Source organism: Zonotrichia albicollis, chromosome 4 (assembly GCF_047830755.1).
Source record: "Zonotrichia albicollis isolate bZonAlb1 chromosome 4, bZonAlb1.hap1, whole genome shotgun sequence".
Taxonomy (NCBI): domain Eukaryota; kingdom Metazoa; phylum Chordata; class Aves; order Passeriformes; family Passerellidae; genus Zonotrichia; species Zonotrichia albicollis.
In genome coordinates, this window is record NC_133822.1 from 4,303,236 (window position 1) to 4,322,401 (window position 19,166).

Sequence of the window (19,166 nt, forward strand, 5' to 3'; positions counted from 1 at the left end):
ATATTAACCTTCTAAAGAAATACCCTAAATAAACTTGTTGCAACCTAAAAGGGCAAATCACATAAGCCTATTGTTCTATTTCTCACGTCTGCACTACAGCTTAGAAAACTTTTCTGCTGCATTAGCAATGTTCACAAATCTGCTCTCTGAAGCCTGTCTCTTTTACCACTTTCTCAAAACCCTCTAATTTTATATATCCCAACAGTATTCAATGTCATAATCAAAAGATCATCACAGGACAGATCATTTAGTTCCTGAGTAGTTCACAATAAAAACTATTTGCTGCAGTGCTGGTTTGCAGGGTCATCTCATGTATAAACCACAAGTTCCTTCTTGCTGAAATTTCTACTACCAATAATGTCACAGTTCCCAGGACATCAGTGCTATTTCAGGCTGAAAGACATTCCAGTACCTCAGGGGCTGTCTCTGACTTGCTCACCCACCTCTGCACACTGGCTGGGGCTTGAGACCACACTCATCCTCATTCCTGTTCATCCCATGTCCACTGCTTCAGTTGTCCAGGCTCTGGAGCTATGACTGATTGACCAACCCCATCAATGCCACCTCCATCACCTCCTTGGGCTGTCCTGGGGACCTTTACCTCTGGCAGTACCCAGAAATGCCCTGTCCTCCACAGCAAGCTTGTGAAATACTTGGGAAGCAAAAAAGAAGAAGGAATCAGTTTCACAGAATTACTGAATGACAGAACTCAAGGTTGAAATACACCTCAAAGGTCATCCTGTCACACCATCCTCTCAGCAATATCACTGTAAACCTTAAACCACTAATCTATATCACCCAGTGCCAAATCCAAATGCCTCTGAAACCTCCAGGGATGGTGACTCCAGCACCTCTCTGGGCAACCTTTTCCATTGTTTGGCAACACGACAGTTGAAAGTGTTTTTTCTAACATCTAATATGAATTTCCCCTGTCTCATCTTAAAGCCTTTTCCTCTAGTCCTCTCACTACTGGCATGGTAGAAGAGACCAATTTCAACCTCATTACAACCTCCTTTCAGGCAATTGTAGATTGCCCTGAGCCTGCTCTTTTTGAAACTAAAATCTAATCCTAACATCTAATCTAGCTCTGCCTTCTGTCAGTTTAGAACTGCTCCCTGTTGTCCTGTCACTCCAAACCTTTCTCAAAAGCTCCTCTCCACGTGAACCACTCTCAAGTACTGAAGGAGCTCTAAGGTCTCCCAGAGCCTTCCCAGCAGAAGGCTTTGCATGAATAAGGGCTCTTACAAAGCCTTTGCAATCAGGCAAGGGAAAATATGCAGCCTGACCCTACTAACTGTGTTCTGAGAGGCTGCAGAAGAGCAGACTGTGAACATCTGGGTGTACTCGGAGACAGGCCAGTCAGCCTCATGCCACAAGAGATGTTCTGCCAGGAACAGAAACACATGTAGGTCCCCATTCATGGGGAATGAGGAAATGAACAGATAAGTCACCAGACCCAGTTATTTTCCCCTGACACATGATGCTGCAAGAACCTGGGAGAAATCCTGAGGAAATTGCAAACAGTAACTGTCACCCCACTTCAGGGTGGTCATGAACAAATCTCCTTGAATAATAACAGAAAAACTTTCTTTTCAGTGAAATTCCCTGTTTATGACAACGGCTAGATTTATAACCAGGTATATATTGCACTGGGACTCCTGAGGGACCAGCCAAGTGTTTCTCCAGGGAGAAGAAGAAAGGAACTCTTCAGCTGCCTGTTCTGAGACTCTGCTTTAAGGTAAGCTCCTTTCCCTTTCTCACCATTTACTCCAATATTTCAGGACTTTCCTGAGCTTTTGAATAAATACATATAGGCAAAGCCTAGGTCAGAGTTGCTGAGTTCCAACATCTGGTCTCCAAGGAGCAAGGAGAGTTTATGCATGCAGTGAATTTTGCAGCTCTTTAACACTTTCTGTAAAGGAGTACAGAAGGAATGATTTGGGAAAGAAACTCAAGCCAAGTCACTTGGAAAATTAACATCAAACTGTTAATAAGAAGGAGGGGTGAGTTTATTGAGCACTAAAACTCCACCCATGACCTTGCAAGAGGCCTCTGGACAAACACAGGTGGCTGAACTCCTGGACAAAATCCCTCTAAACACTGTGGGAAACCTAACAGCTCTGCCTACTTGGAGATCATATAGACTCAGCCAGTCTGAGACGGCAGCAGAGGCATTTGAGACTCCTCTGCCACTTTGGGGCTCAAGCAGAATCCTGCGCCACTCCTTCCCACGGTAGGCTGGTTTCTATATATCTGATATTAAGTTAGACATTAAGTTAGCTAAATACATTTTAAGCTTGTGGAGGGCATCATACAAAAGGACTTTTCAGGAACTTGTCTACTTGATTTGGGGCAGCTGTGGGCATGTTCTGCAGAGTACTGTAAAAAGTCACCACTTGTTCTTCCTGTTCTTAGTTTCCAGCTTACTGGTCACAGGGTTGCTAAAGAGTTCTTAGTTTCCAGTTTACTGATGCAGGATTGCCAAAGAGAAAAAGGATTAGATGTCTTGCATCAGAGCCAAGGGGATATGTAGCTTAATACCCCAACGTCAGCTGAGAGGCAGGAGCCCAGGTGGATGATTTGGGGTTCAGTATTGGGTCTGACTGGAAGAGCTGAGTGTCTGTGTGAACATGGATGGGGCCAGAGAGCTGTAGGCAGTGCAGCATTGCTGTTCTTTGCCTGCCCAATGGCCCATGAGATTAAAGCCCAGCTCAGCATGGCAGGGGGCTGAGCAGAGTCCGTGCCCAGCTGCAGGTGTGTGCTGTGGGAAGGTGCTGAGAGCAGGAGGGACTGAGAATGGCCTAAAACTGAGTCAGGGAAGATTTAAGCTGGATATCAGGAAGAAGGTTTTCACCCACAAAGTGGTTGAGTCCTGAAACAGGCTCCCCTGGGAAGTGGTCACATCACCACACCTGCCTGAGTACAAAATGTGTTTGTACAATACTGTCAGGAACATGGTTGGATTTCGGGGGCTGTCCTGGGCAGGGCCAGAAGTTGGACCCAATGATCCTGATGGGTCCATTCCAACTCAGCATCTTCTGTGATTCTATGAGATCATGTTTGGAAATAGGGGCTTCCCAGCCCTGTTTTGTCAAAGGGTTTTTTTCTCCAGTGCCAGTGCAAAGCTGAGCTCTGAGCTCAACTGAAATAGGCTGGAAAAGGTGACCTTGTCCCAGTGCCATATCTCAGTTCCATGATAACTTTGCCTTGAGAGCTGTTTAGGCATTGGGTGAGTTTGGAACACCCCTCGGACAGACTATGCCACCACCATTGCCTCCTCGGGGCACCTAAAACCCATTTCAGATTTCATCCTCTCATGTGAAAAAGGGAGATGTACTCAACCCTTCAGTGTATGTTCAGTCTGTTACTGCCACATGAAAGCCAAAACCCTTCTCAGCCTGTTGGTGTCCTGCGGTAGGGACCCTTCACTGAGCAGTTCTCTGGGTTGGAGGGTTTGACTGACTTGTTCAGGGTCACACACCAACCAGAGAAAGCCCTCCTGGGTCTGCACACCTTTACCCACTGCCAGAAACTGCCAGTGCCTCTGAAGGACTCACTTTAACTGTTTACAGAATAGCACTATTAATAAAACTGTGACAGGTTGAGGTTTGAGGCTTGCCAGTGAAAGTATCTGACTGCAAAGATATATTCAAAGTGAGATATTAATTCAGAACAATATACTAAGAAGCTTTAATCCTCAGCAAAATCTGGCTTGACGTAATCATTCAGCATGCTTAAAGTAGGATTCTTACCCAATAGGCATCTCTAAGGGAAAGAAGGCAGGTTCAGCCCATCAATTAACTCCAGTAGTTACAATGGAGTCTTCCATCACTTCTTTCCATTTTTAATTCACTTTTATACTATTTCTTTACATTTAGATGGTGTTTGCATGTAGTCAAACGTCTTTTTCAGTGAGAGGCTCTCATGCCTCGGGGTGGATATCTCAGTAAAGTACCTGCAGTAACCTTGGGATGGGCATGTGCGTCAGTCCAAGGAGAGGAATTTTGCTATGGTTGCTGATTCAGCAGCAGGACATCTTCATTTGTCTCCTATGGTTTTCACTTGTCATGCAGATTATCAGCTAAAAAACGCCACCAAGGTGTCTCCTCTGCAAGGGTTTTGACAGAGCCTGGCCATGGTGTCTCCAATCCACTCCACCTGCTGTTTAGGCCCACCTTAGATTTAGTCCTCCTTGTGTGTGCGAGGCCAGGCATGCTGACTGTGTTTCATCCAGGGAGGAGCAACTGTATTTTCTCCTGTAACACTATCCTTTTATCCCCAGTCATCTCCCTGCACAACCCCATGGTATTGATGATTTTTCCATACCGAGGAGGACAGAAGTTACCCCCTCCTTGGTCTCTCATAGTCCCCTCCTCTGCATTTGCCTTCCAGGTGAGCAAGAGCCCTTCACTGAAATCCTGCCACCATGCTGGGGCTGCTGCTGCTGCAGGTGTTGGCCAGCTGCCTTTGGCTGGGACACAGCGAGGTGGTGAAGTCCTTTGAAAGTTCATGTCCTCAGTTTTTTTTCCGGGAGATCCCCCCGAATGAAGCCCTGGAGCCACAGAAACCAGCCTGGATCTGCCAGCGCTACAAGAACCAGTACTACTTTGCAACCCTGTATGACAGGATGATGCGTATTCCTGTCTACTCTGCTTACATCTACCAGCCTGGACCAGGCAAAAGACCTAAAACTTGGCTGGTTGAGCCTCAGGTGAGTGTCTCTCAACACCCTCCAGTCATTAAAAGCAGTATTATGATAACCATTTCTATTTTGTACCAACCCACTATACACATGCAAATGGACCCACTGGACAGGATTCTCCTCATTTTACTTCAAACTTGTTCATCACATGATTCCTCTGATGCACCTGAGACATCAGCAGGAGCATGAGATGAATCACATCCCAAAGGTGCCCAGCTCTCTGCCTTCACCTGACAGGAACAGCAAATCACATTACTTGGCATGACATGACAAAGTCAAATGCTTCCCCTCCCTGTGCCCTGCTCTGCTGGGTGACCAAGTGATGGGGAAAAGGCATCCAGGAGAGGCAAAACTTGAGGGACCAACAGTCCTGCTGGGATCTGAGCCCCACTTTGCCCTGAGCTGTTCTGCATCCCTGGCAGAGCTTATCTGCTCCCAGTGAAGTGTTAAACAGGCTTTGTGATTGATGTTAGAGAATTGAGGAGAAACTCAGAAAGGGTGAGATGGCCAGGGGACAAAGCCTTGAGGGAAAAGGCACCGGAGATGAGGGGGTCAGGTTAACTGTGCAGGGATTTCTGGAGTGACATTTCAGGCAGTGCAAAGTGAGGAGCATCAGTGTTGGTCCAGTCACAAGGGTGGGATCTCCATCCATGGGCAGTGACCCCTGAGCACCTTTGGCCCAGGCTTGGTCTAGAAGGATCCAGCAGACAGAGAGAACTCCAAAACCAACAGAGATCTCCCAGATGTCTTTCAGTCAAACTTCAGAACTTTAGGAAAACAGGCCAATCAAATAATGGGCACAAAAAGAGGAAATTATTGTCATTGCTAAGGACAGAGGGGCAGGATTGATTTAGGTGAAAATGAACCACAGAAGAAACTCATATGTAGTGTTCCAAAGGACAGCTAAATATAATGCACTAAATGTGAAATTAATTTCTGAAACAAAAAAAATATTTGCAGTTTGATTGCACTTTGAGTTCCTCATAGGAACTCAAGCAACTAATCTGGTATTGTACCACATCAGGAGCAGACAAAAAACAGGATCTTGACACTCAGACACTTCTGCTCTAGGGAAATCTGTTCAATTATGCTCATCCCCAGTACTAACACCTTTTTCTTTTTATTTCCTGTCAAGCTGATTGGCCCAACTTATCCCAAAACTATGGAAAAAGAGTGGACACTCTTAAATCAATACAATGTCACCTTAGAGAAACTCAGCCAGAGCCAGGCTATCCTTCATGACTACAAGAACCTGACGGGTTTGAACCGGGGCCATTTGAACCCCAATGGCCACCACGATGACTACAGCAGCAGGATGGCCACCTTCACCCTCACCAACATAGTGCCCCAGGATGAGAAACTCAACGGCGGTGCCTGGAACAACTACGAGCAGCAAACGATGATCAGGAGGACCCAGGACTGCAAAACCACCTATGTCATCGTGGGTGCTGTGCCTGGGAACAACTACATTGCCAAGGGGAGGGTTAATAAACCCAGCCACCTTTGGTCAGCTGCCTGCTGCGTGGTGGACAACAACTACATAAAGGCTTGGGCAGTCATTGCTGCGAACGACAGGAACCAGGTTCAGCTCCTCACACTGGGAGAGCTGGAGGACACGTTAACTGAGCTCTATGGGAGGGGACAGGTTTCCCTGTTTGACAGTGACTGTCCCCGAGAATAAGCCTCACATCCTGGCTGGAATAGGCTCAGGAGCTTTTGCCATATGTCATAGAACCACAGAAAGGTTTCGGTTTCAAGGAATTTCAAAGACTGTCCCTGTAGTCTCAGCTCCTGAGCCATGAGCAGGGACACCTTCCACTATCCTTGGTGGCTCCAAGCCCTGTCCCGTGCTAGTAGGTTTCTTTGTTATGAAATTGTGATGTTATAAGTTCAAATTTATTTGTTCCAGTTGTACCCCATACATATTGGTTTGTTCCTGAGCAATGTCCACCCATTCCCCTGTCCATCTACCTAAAGACCAACCCCTTATTTCAGAACCTTCCCTGACACTCAGGGAGACCCTGCCTTCCTCTTTTGTCCATCACAGAAACCCCATCTTTGTTCCCAGAAACTTCTGTGTCCATCCTGGATCCCAGATACCTATTCTGTCTGCTTGGCCTGCTCTCCTCCCCTGTTGCATCCCATTGGATGTCATGATGTGTACCCCACCTTGTGCCCCTCCCCATGTGTCTCACCATTGGTCCAAGATTGTATCCTCCCCATGTTCCCTCTCCCAAACTTAAAATGCTGTTACCCTGTTGGAACTGTCACTTGTTCTTGGATCCTGTCAGATTAAAGCCTTTTGAGAACCTATCCAAGTGATCCCTCTCTTTTCCTTCATTCTGGACTCCCTGACTCAGGATTCTAGCAGCAGCTGCACAGAGCAGCTTTGCTGCCTCTGAGGGTGAGGCTGCCCTGCTTTACTGCCCCCCAGAGCGGCCCAAGGGGCAGATGGGGAGCAGCCACTCTTGGCACGGGCCAGGAGCTTGGGCTAGCAGTGGTCATCTCCAAGCGGTCAGCCTGTGTCACTGTCCAGCCTGGCTTTGAACACTTCCAGGGATGGAGCAGCCCGTGGCACTGTCCAGCCTGGCTTTGAACACTTCCAGGGATGAAGCTGCCACAACTTCTCTGGACCACCTATGCCAGGGCCTCACCACTCTCACAGTAAAGAATTTCTTCTTAACATCTAACCCCATCTGCTTTTAGTTTAAAGCTGTTCCCTTGCATCCCATCACTCCAGACCCTTGTCAAAAGTCCCTTCCTCATTTAAAACCATTTGGAAGGCATCCAAATTCTCCCAAGAGTCCTTTCTCCAGGCTCCCTCACCTTCAGCTCTCTCACCGTCTCTCCAGAGCAGATGTGCTCCAGCTCCTAGAGCATCTTTGTGGCCTCCTCTGGACTCCAACAGCTTTGTCACCTTCTTCTGTTGTGGATCCCAGAGCTGGAGGCAGCCCTGCAGGTGAGGTCTCACCAGAACAGAATACAGGGGGACAAATGGACTGTAGAAGGGAGCAAGACAACCCAAGGCTCCCAAAGACCTCTGATTCATTTCCAGGAAGGTCTGAGAGAGCAGATGTCACATGATATCTGTGTTCCTTTAAGAAATGAGAAACCTGTTTTCAGGTCAGGAAAATTTATATAAAAGGATACCTACTGCCAACTTGCTTATAGAGTAGTTTAGGAACTAACATAACAATTTCAACGCCAAGTGTATAATATACTAATAAAGCCTTGTGGAATTTTAGATGTCTTCTGATTGTTGTTCCTTTTGACCATGAACATTTAGGGATCTTGTGGGGAGTTCCTTTTCCTTGAAAATGGTTTTGTGGGCAGAATGGGAGCTTCAGGCAAAGGTTAATAGTGAAACTTTACTGTTGAGTCATGAGCTGCAGAAAGGACTCCATGGCTTTGTAAACTCCTTCTCAGGGAGCTGGATCCCTGGTTCAGCTGGATCCAATCTGAGCCCCAGATTTTGTCAATTGTTTCCATCTAAAGGATTGATCTAGATGTAATTGTAACTTTATACAACTTGTCCCGTAGGTATGAGGATTGCAAACCCTACATATTTACATAATTATATATGGTTTAAGATTATAATGATAAGGCAAAAATATGCCAATCAGAATTATTTAGTTCACAGTATGGAAGCTATAACTACTAGTATAATATAGTGCTCTATGAGGCAGTATTGAAGCAAATGCATTAAAGCAGTTACATTAAAACCAGCAAAACCAATTAAATAGAGATCACCCATACCAATGACTATGATCAAATCTCATTGGCTCAGCCTCGAGAAGTGACCTTGAGAGGCATCTCCACTCCAAGGAGGAATCTCCACACACGCACACACACTCCAGGAAGGTGTGTGCCTGGTGTGCAAGAGCTAAAGAGAGCAAAATCCAGTCATTACTTCACATCAACAATGATGTTCAGACACTTCCTGGGAAGCAGGGCACAATTCCTCTAGAAGGCCAGCATTGAACACTCACACACACCCCTCCTTCATTCTCTCTCCCTTAGCTTATATACCTGAGCTGAAGTCAAGTGCTATGGAATATTTCTTTGGCTAATTTAGGTCAGCTGGCCTAGTTGTGTCCCCGCCCAGGAACTTGCCCACTCCCATCCCCTTTGATGGGGGAAGGAATGTCAGAGGGACAGTGCTGCTTTGCAGTAGCCAAAAAACTGGTCTCTTATCAACACCTGTGCAGCTACCAACAGAGCAGTGTAAGGGCTGTGACCTTCACCTTGCTCAGTCCCAACACAGGCATTCACAATAAAGTTTACTTGCTGCAGTGCTGGATTGCAGGTTCACTTCATCTATAAACCACAAGTTGCTTCCCACTGAAATTTCCACCAGCAGTAAAGTAACAATGCCCATCCTGACAGGAGGTTCAGTGTCCAAACATGAACAGAAGATGCCATAACACCCGCACAAGTGTCAGCATCACACTCCACATACTTCTCTAACAAGTGAGGATGAAAATGTGGGTAGAGGTGCCAACAGGTCGTACAAGATACCCCCATGGCTCCTGCAATGAGACAGCAACTTTGATGTCCTTACTCTTGATCCTTTGGAGGTAGGGTCCTGTGCAACAAAGAGTCCAATGGGTTCTGTGAATTCAGGATTATGTGGGGTTTCCCCACTTTTCCCCTGGGAGGGTTTTTACACTGGGTCATGCAGCACTGTGGAGTTGGGGGACACTTTGGGGATCTTTGATGGTTTATGGCCCCTTCTAATGATGTGACCACTGCTGGCCCTGCTTTGTTCCGTCAGTTGGGCCCCATGAGAAAGAAGAAATTTGCCCCACCTCCACCAGATCTGATTCTTCTTGGTCTTCTCCCTCATGCTGGCTAAACCCCAGTTTGTTTAAGACATCAGTCTTAGGCTAACAGAGACAAAAGAAACCACAGGACTCAACCAGCATGCTTAAATAAACTTTGGTCTAACACACTTCTTCTGAACACTTATGGTTATAACAACCAACTCATCATTCTATTATTCCTGAACTTTTGGATATGGAAGAAAATGAGTCCAATTTAGATTATATTGAATGAATGATCATTGAATCATGGAATATTTCGGGTTGGAAAGGACCTAAATGACCAGCGTACTTCCATGCCCTCGCGTAGGCAGGGACACCTTCCACTATCTCAGGTTCCTCCAAGCCACAGCCAGACTGGCCATGGACACTTGAAGCATTGGGGCAGTCTCAGCTTCTGTGGGATGCCTCTGCTGGGGCTTCACCACCCCACAGTAACAAATACCTTCCTAATATCCACTCTAAACCTACACTCCTTCCATTTCAAGCTGTTTCACCTTGTCTCAAGCTGTGTCAAGGGAAATACAGGCTGGATACCAGGAAAAAGTTTTTCACTGAAAGAGTGAAGAAGTTCTGGAATAATCTTACCAGGGTGGTGGTGGAGTCACCATCCCTGGAAGTGTTTAAAAAAAGACTGGATGTGGCACTCAGTGACATGGTTTAGTTAAGATGTTGGGGCATGAGTTGGACTTGATCACCTTGAGGCTCTCTCCCAACAAAGTCATTCTGTGAATTCTGTCCTAATGGTGTGGTTTAACCCCAGCCAGCAGCCACGTCCCACACAGCCCCTCCCTCCCCCGCCTGACAACCAGGATCAGGGAGAGAATTGGAAGGGGAAAAGCTGGAAAACTCCTGGTGGAGACAGAGACAGTTTAACAAAAGCAAGGCACATCACAAGCAAGGCGCATCAAGGATTTCCCTCACCATTTCCCATGGATAGAAAGGTGTTCAGCCACCTCCAGGAGAGCAGGGCCGCATCCCACCTCACGCTTACCTGGGAAGACAAAACCCACCACTTCAAATGCCCCCCTCCTTCCTCCTCCTTCCCCTCACTTTGTATCCTCAGCATGATGTCACATGCTCTGGAATATCCCTCTGGTCAGTTCTGCTCACCTGTCCTGGCTGTGTCTCCTCCCAACCTCCCAGGTACCCCCAGCCTCCTCGCCAGTCTGGCTGTACAGAAAGCAGAAAAGGCCTTGGACTGTGAAAGCTCTGCCCAGAAATACCAGAAACATCTCTGTGTTATCAACTCTCTGTTCAGCACAATTCCAAAACACAGCCCCACACCTGCCACTGTCAAGAAAACTAACTCAGAACCCAGCACACCTGTCAGCTCCAAGCCCTTGTGCAGAGTCTGTCTCCAGCTCTCCTGTAGACTCCTAAAGTACTGGCAGGTGCTCTGAGGTATTCCCAGAGCCTTCTCCTTCCCAGGCTGCTGGGATGGAGCTGTCACACAGCCCTGGCAACCAGGCAAGAGAATATTTGTAGCCTGGCCATGGGAATGATGTTCAGGGAGGCTGCAGAAGGACAGACTGTGAATATCTGAGTGTATCAGAGTCAGGCCAGTGCATCCAATGTCAGCAGAGCATTTCTGTTGGGAGCAGAAACGTGTGTAGGTGCTGGAGCAGCAGCAGCTGCAGCTGGTGGGACTGATGAAATGATCAAGGAACCCACCAGACCCTGTTAGCTGATCCTGACATGCCATGCTGCAAGGAAGTAAATTTGGGAGAAAGTCTGGGGAAACTAAAACAACTGTCAACCACTTTCAGGGGGAGTATGAACAAACTCTGTAAATAAAAATAGAAAACTTCTCCTTTCTGTGGAATTCACTGTTTCTAAGAAAGGGCTAATTTATGCCTGGATATATATTGCAGGTGCACTCCTGGGGATTCAAACTCTCCTTCCTCCAGGGAGAAAACAGAAGGAATGATTCAGCTGACTGTTCTAAGATTCTGCATCAAGGTAAGCTCTTGCTCCTTCGTCAAACATGCCTCCAATATTCAAAGTTTTGTAATAAATATACACAGGAGTTTTGAAATAAATATACATATGCAAACATGAGGCTGGAGATGCTGAGCTCCAAGGGGCAATCAGAGCTTATGCATGCACTTAATTTTGTAGGACTTGAGTATTTTCTGTCATTAAGGAGGGCAAGGACAGAGGAAGTGATTTGGGAAAGAAACTCAAGCCAGCTCACCTGAAAATTAATCACTTTTGAATTAATCTGAAAACAAACAAACAGTTGAATAAGAAAGATGAGGGAGATTATTGAGTATTGAAACTCCACACATGACCTTTCAAAAAACCTCTGGACAAACAGAGGTGTGGTCTAAATCCCCAGGAAAATTTACTCAAAAAGCTTCTTGCAAAATCCAACAACTGCCTCTTCCTGGAGAGCATATAAACCCAGAGAGTTTGACACTTCAGCAGAGGCATTTGAGACTCCTCTGCTCTTTGGGGCTGCAAGCAGAATCCTGTGCCACTCCTTCTCACGGTAGGCTGTTTTCTATGAATGTATTATATTAGATATTAACTTAGTTAGATCTATTTTAATCTCATGGAGTGGGTCATGCAGAAGGACTTTTCAGACCTTTCTCTCCTTGATTTGGGGCAGATACAGCCATGCTTTGCAGATTACTGTAAAAAGTCCCGACTGTTAGTGGCAGTTCTCTGTTTCCAGCTCATTGGTCACCACATTCCTGATCTAGGGCTGAACAAGAGAAAAAGGACCAGATACCTTGGGTCAGAGCAGGGCAGTGTGCAGCTCAGCATCCTGAATCCAGTGTAAATGGAGAGAAGTGGGGCAGGGAGAAGAACAAGACAAGGGCAAGTGTGCAAGGTGACCTGTGAAGCCTTCAGCAGTGCTGAGCTCAGCCCCTGGCCAGCCCAAGGTGGGCTTTGTGCTTTAGCGGCTGTGGCAGCTTTGTGTGCCAGGAACCCTTTGAACTGCCTGCCCCAGCTGCCTTATCCGAAATGCTGATGATATTAAATGTCTGCAATGAGTGTCTGGCAATGCAAATGGAAGCATCTCTACTCTCCCAAAGCCAGTACTGCCTCTGAAAGGAGACAAAGCTCCTCGTGTGTTTGCCATCATCCCAGGGAACTTTTCAGCAGTTTTCTCAAAAAGGAATGATCTTACTGCCTGGTGAAAATCCCATCAGCACTGAGAAAGACAGCACAGGACAGGTGGCTGTCCAAGAAATTCCTGCAATGGTGCCTTTGCCTGTCAAGGGAAATCAATCAGCAAAGCTGAAGATGGGCATCAGCAGGAATCCCAAGCAACCAGGGCAAGAGCTGCCCCTCAGGGCTTGCATTGTAGCAGCCACTGTGCTGATAAGATAGAGGTGTTATCCCTCATGCTTGCTGCTGCCATCTGCTTGGCCCCTTCATTTGCTCCCTCCATGTGCCTGCAAGTTCAGAGTCTGGGCTTGGATGACGTGGAAATGCAAGGTGAGCAGCAGGACACCCATGGCCCAATGTCAGCTGAGAGGCAGGAGCCATGGTGGATGATTTGGGGTTCAGTATTGGGTCTGACTGGAAGAGCTGAGTGTCTGTGTGAACCTGGATGGGGCCAGAGAGCTGTAGGCAGTGCAGCATTGCTGTTCTTTGCCTGCCCAATGGCCCATGAGATTGAAGCCCAGCTCAACATGGCAGGGGGCTGAGCAGAGTCTGTGCCCAGCTGCAGGTGTGTGCTGTGGGAAGGTGCTGAGAGCAGGAGGGAGGTGGGCAAAGGTGACCTTGTCCCAGGGCTGTGCCTCAGTTGCAAGATCCCTTTGCTGTGAGAGCTGATTGCAGTCCTGGTGGGTTTGGCTCCTTCCTCCTACAGGCTGAGTGCTCCCACTGCTGCCTCTTCTAGGCACCTAAACCCTATTTTATGTTCCTCTCTTATTGCCCTGGTGATTTTTCCACATGCAGGTGGACAGAAATTACTCCTTTCCTGGTCTCTCACAATCCTCTGCTCTGCCAGCTCTGTCCCCCTGCACCAAATGGCTCCATGCCATGACCTGTTCTCTCCAAGCTGAGTGTCCCTCTGCATTTGCCTTCCAGGGGAGCAAGAGCCCTTCACTGAAATCCTGCCACCATGCTGGGGCTGCTGCTGCTGCAGGTGTTGGCCAGCTGCCTCTGGCTGGGACACAGCGAGGTGGTGACACCCTTTGATAGCTGTCCTCAGTTTTTCTATGCGGGGATTCCCCCAAATGATGCCCTGAATCCAAATAACCCAGCCTGGATCTGTCAGCACTTCAGCAACTCATTTCGCTATGCCACCCTGTACGACATAGACAGGAGAATTCCAGTGTACTCTGCTTACAAATACCAGCCTGGATTTGGCAATAGCCCTCATTTGTGGTGGTTTGTTGAGCCTCAGGTAAGTGTCTCTCTTACATCACGTCACATCACATCACATCACATCACATCACATCACATCACATCACATCACATCACCCTCCAGCCACTCAGAGATGAGCTGCAGCATTCAAATTACCGCTTCTATTTCCTAAAACCCTCCTACACACATGCAAATTGACACACTGGATGGGAATTTCCTCATGGAACTTCAAACAGCTCCACCACATGATTCCTCTGGTTCATCTGAGACATCAGCAGGAGCATGAGATGAATCACATCCCAAAGGTGCCCAGCTCTCTGCCTACACCTGACAGGAACAGCAAATCACATTACTTGGCATGACATGACAAAGTCAAATGCTTCCCCTCCCTGTGCCCTGCTCTGCTGGTTGACCAAGTGATGGGGAAAAGGCATCCAGGAGAGGCAAAACTTGAGGGACCAACAGTCCTGCTGGGATCTGAGCCCCACTTTGCCCTGAGCTGTTCTGCATCTCTGACAGAGCTTATCTGCTTCCAGTGAAGTGTCAAACAGGCTTTGTGATTGGTGTGAGAGAATTGAGGAGAAACTCAGAAGGGAGTGAGATGGCCCAGGGAAAGCCTCGAGAGAAAAGACACTGGAGATGAGAGGGTCAGGTTAACTGTGCAGGGGTTTCTGTTGTGACATTTCAGGCAGCGCAAAGTGAGGAGCATCAGTGTTGGTCCAGTCACAAGGGTGGGTTCTCCATCCATGGGCAGTGACCCTTCAGCACCTGTGGCTGAGGCTTGGTCCAGAAGGATCCTGCAGACAGACAGAACTCCACAAGCTCTACAGCCCTCACAAATGTCCTTTAGACCTCGAGTAAGATAGGCCAGACCAATTAAGGAAAAGAAGAACAACACATTCAGGACCTTTCTGTGAGCAGAGTAGGGGGAGAGATTTTGGTGAAAATGTGCAACGTTGTAATGTTCCGTTCCAGAGGAAGGCAAAATATGCTTCCCTAAAAATGAACAATAAGGTGTTGAAGTTATGAAAAAAAAATAACCATTTGCACTTGTTACTCACATGCATATGAGCAATTAATCTGGTCCTGCACCACTGCAGCCTCCATGTTAGGGAGGGATAAAAACTTCTGTCTTTTTGTAGAATCACAGAATCATAGAGTGTTTTCTGTTGGATGGAACCTTAAACATCATCTCAGTCCAAACCCCCTGCATGGGACAGGTGATGTGTCACCAGACCAGCATGCTCCAAACACATCACTGGCCTAATCTTCCTACACCCTGGACACAGGATACCTGAAAAACCTTTGATTTTGGTCACTTTCTCCAGAGGCCTTTTTGGAGTATTTAATTTCCTTAGGACTCTTTTGGGATTACAGGCTCCTCTCTGAGGCTGATCATTTGTAATTGCTTTTCAGCAATGCTGCAGAAAATTCTCCCTGGCCCAGATCAGCTCTGAGACACATTCCCAGCACTCCTGTAACAGATTCCATTCACATTGAGATCTCTTTGCCTAGTGAGCAAAACTGTTCATCCTTGAGTGAAGTGTAGCCCTCCCATGGATAGCTCAGCTCCAGGACATATTTCCTGACACATCTCCCTGTGCATGGGGCTAGAGTAGACAACGTTTGGTGTTCCAGGACTGCACTACACCTGTAGCAACCCCACATAAAATCAGAGAATCACAGAATCACAGTGTGGTGTGAGGGGATCCAGGGAGAGCCCAGGGCAGATTAGGGCTGTGGAGACAGGAGGAAAAGGAAGCAGATTTGGCAGGGGAGGTGAATCACCAAAATCAACTTTCAATCCTAGGAGTGGAAATGCTCCTTGTCTCGTGCATGCATCCATGCTCCCAGCACAGGCTGCAGGCTGGATCACAAAGGTCACAAATCAAACTGAGAGCAGTCAGATTCTGAGCTGCTTGCTCTTTAAAGCTCTTGTATTCATGCAGAACGTGCATGTGTATGATTTCTCTCAGACTCATACATTTTCATACACTGAAAGGACAAAAAATGGGATCTCGACCATCAGAGACTTCTGCTCCAGGGTAATCTCCTTAATTATATGCACCCTCAGTACTGACACCTTTTTCTCTTCTTACCCTCTCAAGCTTATCAACCCAGCTTATTCCAAGGACATGGCTACAGAGATGTACATCGAAAAAACTTACCATATCACTCTACAGCAAATTGGCCAGAATCAGGCTATCACCCAAGACTACCAAAACCTCCAGGGTTTGGACCGTGGTCAGTTATGCCCCATTGTCCACCAAAGTGGCGACTACAACAAGACGGCTACCTTCACTCTCACCAACATAGTGCCCCAGAACAGCATACTCCTCGAGGGTGCCTGGAAAGAATATGAGAAGAAAACGATGGCTCAGAATACCCAGGGCTGTACAACCACCTACGTGATAACGGGTGCTGTGCCTGGGGACAACTACATCTCCAATAACAGGGTTAATGTACCCAGCCACATCTGGTCAGCTGCCTGCTGCTTGGGGGATGAAAAACCCACGAAGGCTTGGGGGGCCATTGCTGAGAATAACATGAATGAGGTGACGGTCATCAGCCTGGGGGAGCTGGAGGAGGAGTTGTCCAAGCTCTACCCGGGCAAAACAGTTACTCTGTTTGATGATGCCTGTCCCCGGGAATAAGCATCCCAGCCCTATTGGAAAAGGGTCGGTGGCTTTTCCCACATGTCATAGAGTCCCAGAATCACAGAATAGGTTGGATTTGATGGGAATTTAAGCCCTAAAAATTGTCTCACTCTGACCTGCCTGCCATGGGCAGGGACACCTTCCATTAAACAAGCTTGTTCCAAGCCTGCCCCAGCCTGGCCTTGAGCCCTTCCAGGGATGTGGAAGTAAAACAGCTCTGGGTAACTTTTATTTGTACCACAGCCTGCTCACTGTAATTTACTGCTTTATAATATCCCATCTAACCCTGCCCTCCATCAGTGTGAAACCATTCCCTCCTGTCCTCTCACTCCATACCCTTGTCAAAATACCCTCTCCAGCCCACTTGGAGACCCTTGAGGTACTGGACCCTCAGCAGTCTTCTCCAGGCTGAACATCCCCAGCTCTCTCACCCTCTCCCCAGAGCAGACACACTCCAGCCCTTGGAGCACCTTCATGGCCTCCACTGGACTCCATTCCAACAGCTTTGGATCCTTCTTATGCTGTGGGCCCAGAGCTGGAGGCAGCACTGCAGGTGGGGTCTGAGCAGAGCAGAGAGGGACAAATGTCCTGGTCAGAGTCTGTGCTGCTTCCATCTCTGGTGTGTTTCCAGCTCTGTCCCTCAGGGCACCTCCTGCTCTGCTCAAAGGCACAAAGATGTGGGCAGAGCCTCCAGCTGCTTTGCTTTGCTGCCCATGTCAGGAGAGAGCTCTGAGGAACGAGTCCTCTCCTCCTCAGCGTCCCCAAGAGTGTGCAGCTGACTTGTCCCTCACCTCCTTAGCGAGGATGTGGCACCAGGGAGCCTCAGGGTGGCCAGAGATCCTGTTTGGAGATCTCCATGTCTGGAGATCCCCAAAGCCCAACAATACATGATTCTGGACAACCTGCTCTAGCTGATCATTCTGCAGCCTGGAGTCTGGACTAGAAGGTCATGAGAAGTCCCTCCAAAACACAACAATTCAGTGATTCTGGGATCCTGGCACATGCTTTTTGTTTGCTTGCTTTTGAAAGTGCACCTTGAGAGCAGCAGCTGTTGTATCAGACTGGCAGGCTTTGGCATCAGATCCATAGAGAGCCTGGAGCAGCCAAAGCTGAATTCCTGTGCTGCACTCCTTGGACACCTTCACGCTCTGCTCTGCTTCTGAAGCTTTTCTGCAGATTGATGGGAAACTGATTTGGGGAAATGTATTCAATGGTTGTCAAAGATCAATGTGTGCCCCATCATGGAGTTTGCAAGAGCTTACAATAAAAGGGATTTGCTGCAGTGCTGGATTGCAGGGTCGTGTCTTCTATAAACCACAATTTGTTTCTAAGTGACATTTCTACACCCACCAGTAAAGTCACAGCGCCCAGAGCATCCTTGCAGAACATTGGGTGTGCAAATGCAATCAGAGGATGCCACAACACCCACACAAGTGTCAGCATCAGGCACCAGTTATTCTCCTGTGAATGGCATGAACCGAGTGTGCCAGGGTGCCAACAGCTCTTACAAGATACCTCCATTGATCTAGGATCAAGACTTCCAACTTTGATTTCCCAAACTTTGACGATCCTTTGGAGGTGTGGGCCTTGCATGAAAGAGTTCAATGGGTTCTTTGAGTTCAGGACTGTGGGGCAATGTCCCACTTTTCCCCTGGGTGTGTTTGTACACTGGGTCATGCAGCACTGTGGAGTTGGGGGACACTTTGGGGGTCTTTGATGGTTTATGGCCCCTTCTAATGATGTGACCACTTCTGCCCCTGCTTTGTTCTGTCAGTTGGGCCTTATCAGAAAGGAGGAATTTGCTCCACCTCCACCAGATCTGCTTCCTTTTGGCCTACTCCCTCATTCTGGCTAAACCCCACTTTGTTTAAGACATTAGTCCCAGGTTAACAGAGACAAAAGAAACCACAGGACTCAACCAGCATGTTTAAATAAACTTTGGTCTAACACACTTATGGATATTTCTGGTTGTAACAAAGAACTCGTCATTCTGTTATTCCTGGACTTTTGGAAACAGAAGAAAATTTGTCCAATTTAGTTTGAGTGAATGAATGGTCATTGAATGACAGAATATTTTGGCTTGGAAAGGAACCTAATGACCTGCCTACATCCGTGCCCTCCCATAGGCAGGGACACCTTCCACTATCCCAGGCTGCTCCAAGCCACAGCCAGCCTGGCCATGGACACTTGCAGCCATGGGGCAGTCTCAGCTTCTCTGGGCAACCTGTGCTGGGGCTTCACCACCCCACAGTAACAAATATCTTCTTAATATCCTTTCTAAACCCACACTCCTTCCATTTCAAGCCCTTTCAGCTTGTCCCAATGCGGTGGATTAACCCCAGGCAGCAGCCACGTCCCACACAGCCCCTCCCTCCCTTCCCGACCACCAGGATCAGGCAGAGAATTGGAAGGGGAAAAGCTGGAAAACTCCTGGGTAGAGATAGAGACAGTTTAACAGGGAAAGCAAAGGCTGTGCAAACAAGCAAGCCACATCAAGGAATTCCTTCACAATTTCCCATGGATAGAAAGGTGTTCAGCCACCTCCAGGAGAGCAGGGCCCTGTCCCACCTAACAGCTACCTGGGAAGACAAAACCCATCATTCCAAATGCCCCCCTCCTTTCTCCTCCTTCCCCTGACTTTATATCCTCAGCATCATGTC

At 47.7% G+C, this 19,166-nt stretch overlaps 2 protein-coding genes across 3 annotated transcripts; both read left to right on the forward strand.

Annotated features, from left to right (window-relative positions):
- The first annotated feature begins 1,597 nt into the window (after window positions 1-1,597).
- LOC141725197 (endonuclease domain-containing 1 protein-like) lies at window positions 1,598-17,788 on the forward strand. Of its 2 annotated transcripts, none has more exons than XM_074538685.1 (3): window positions 1,598-1,738; window positions 13,570-13,888; window positions 15,958-17,788. In XM_074538685.1, the coding sequence occupies exons 2-3, from the start codon at window positions 13,604-13,606 to the stop codon at window positions 16,501-16,503; spliced, it is 831 nt and encodes a 276-aa protein (XP_074394786.1). In that variant the 5' UTR covers window positions 1,598-1,738; window positions 13,570-13,603; the 3' UTR covers window positions 16,504-17,788. The 2 variants fall into 2 exon arrangements, with proteins under 2 accessions (XP_074394786.1, XP_074394787.1); XM_074538686.1 differs by lacking the exon at window positions 1,598-1,738 and adding an exon at window positions 11,924-12,016.
- On the forward strand, window positions 1,600-7,015 carry LOC102062081 (endonuclease domain-containing 1 protein). The gene is made up of 3 exons (XM_026797008.2): window positions 1,600-1,738; window positions 4,393-4,711; window positions 5,838-7,015. The coding sequence occupies exons 2-3, from the start codon at window positions 4,427-4,429 to the stop codon at window positions 6,381-6,383; spliced, it is 831 nt and encodes a 276-aa protein (XP_026652809.1). The 5' UTR covers window positions 1,600-1,738; window positions 4,393-4,426; the 3' UTR covers window positions 6,384-7,015.
- Window positions 17,789-19,166: the final 1,378 nt, after the last annotated feature.

Bases quoted from the DNA above. Each gene is read 5' to 3' on its own strand.
- LOC102062081 (XM_026797008.2), top strand. From the start codon at position 4,427: ATGCTGGGGCTGCTGCTGCTGCAGGTGTTGGCCAGCTGCCTTTGGCTG. The intron at 4,712-5,837 runs GTGAGTGTCTCT...TTTCCTGTCAAG, and splicing joins CTTGGCTGGTTGAGCCTCAG to CTGATTGGCCCAACTTATCC.
- LOC141725197 (XM_074538685.1), top strand. From the start codon at position 13,604: ATGCTGGGGCTGCTGCTGCTGCAGGTGTTGGCCAGCTGCCTCTGGCTG. The intron at 13,889-15,957 runs GTAAGTGTCTCT...TACCCTCTCAAG, and splicing joins GGTGGTTTGTTGAGCCTCAG to CTTATCAACCCAGCTTATTC.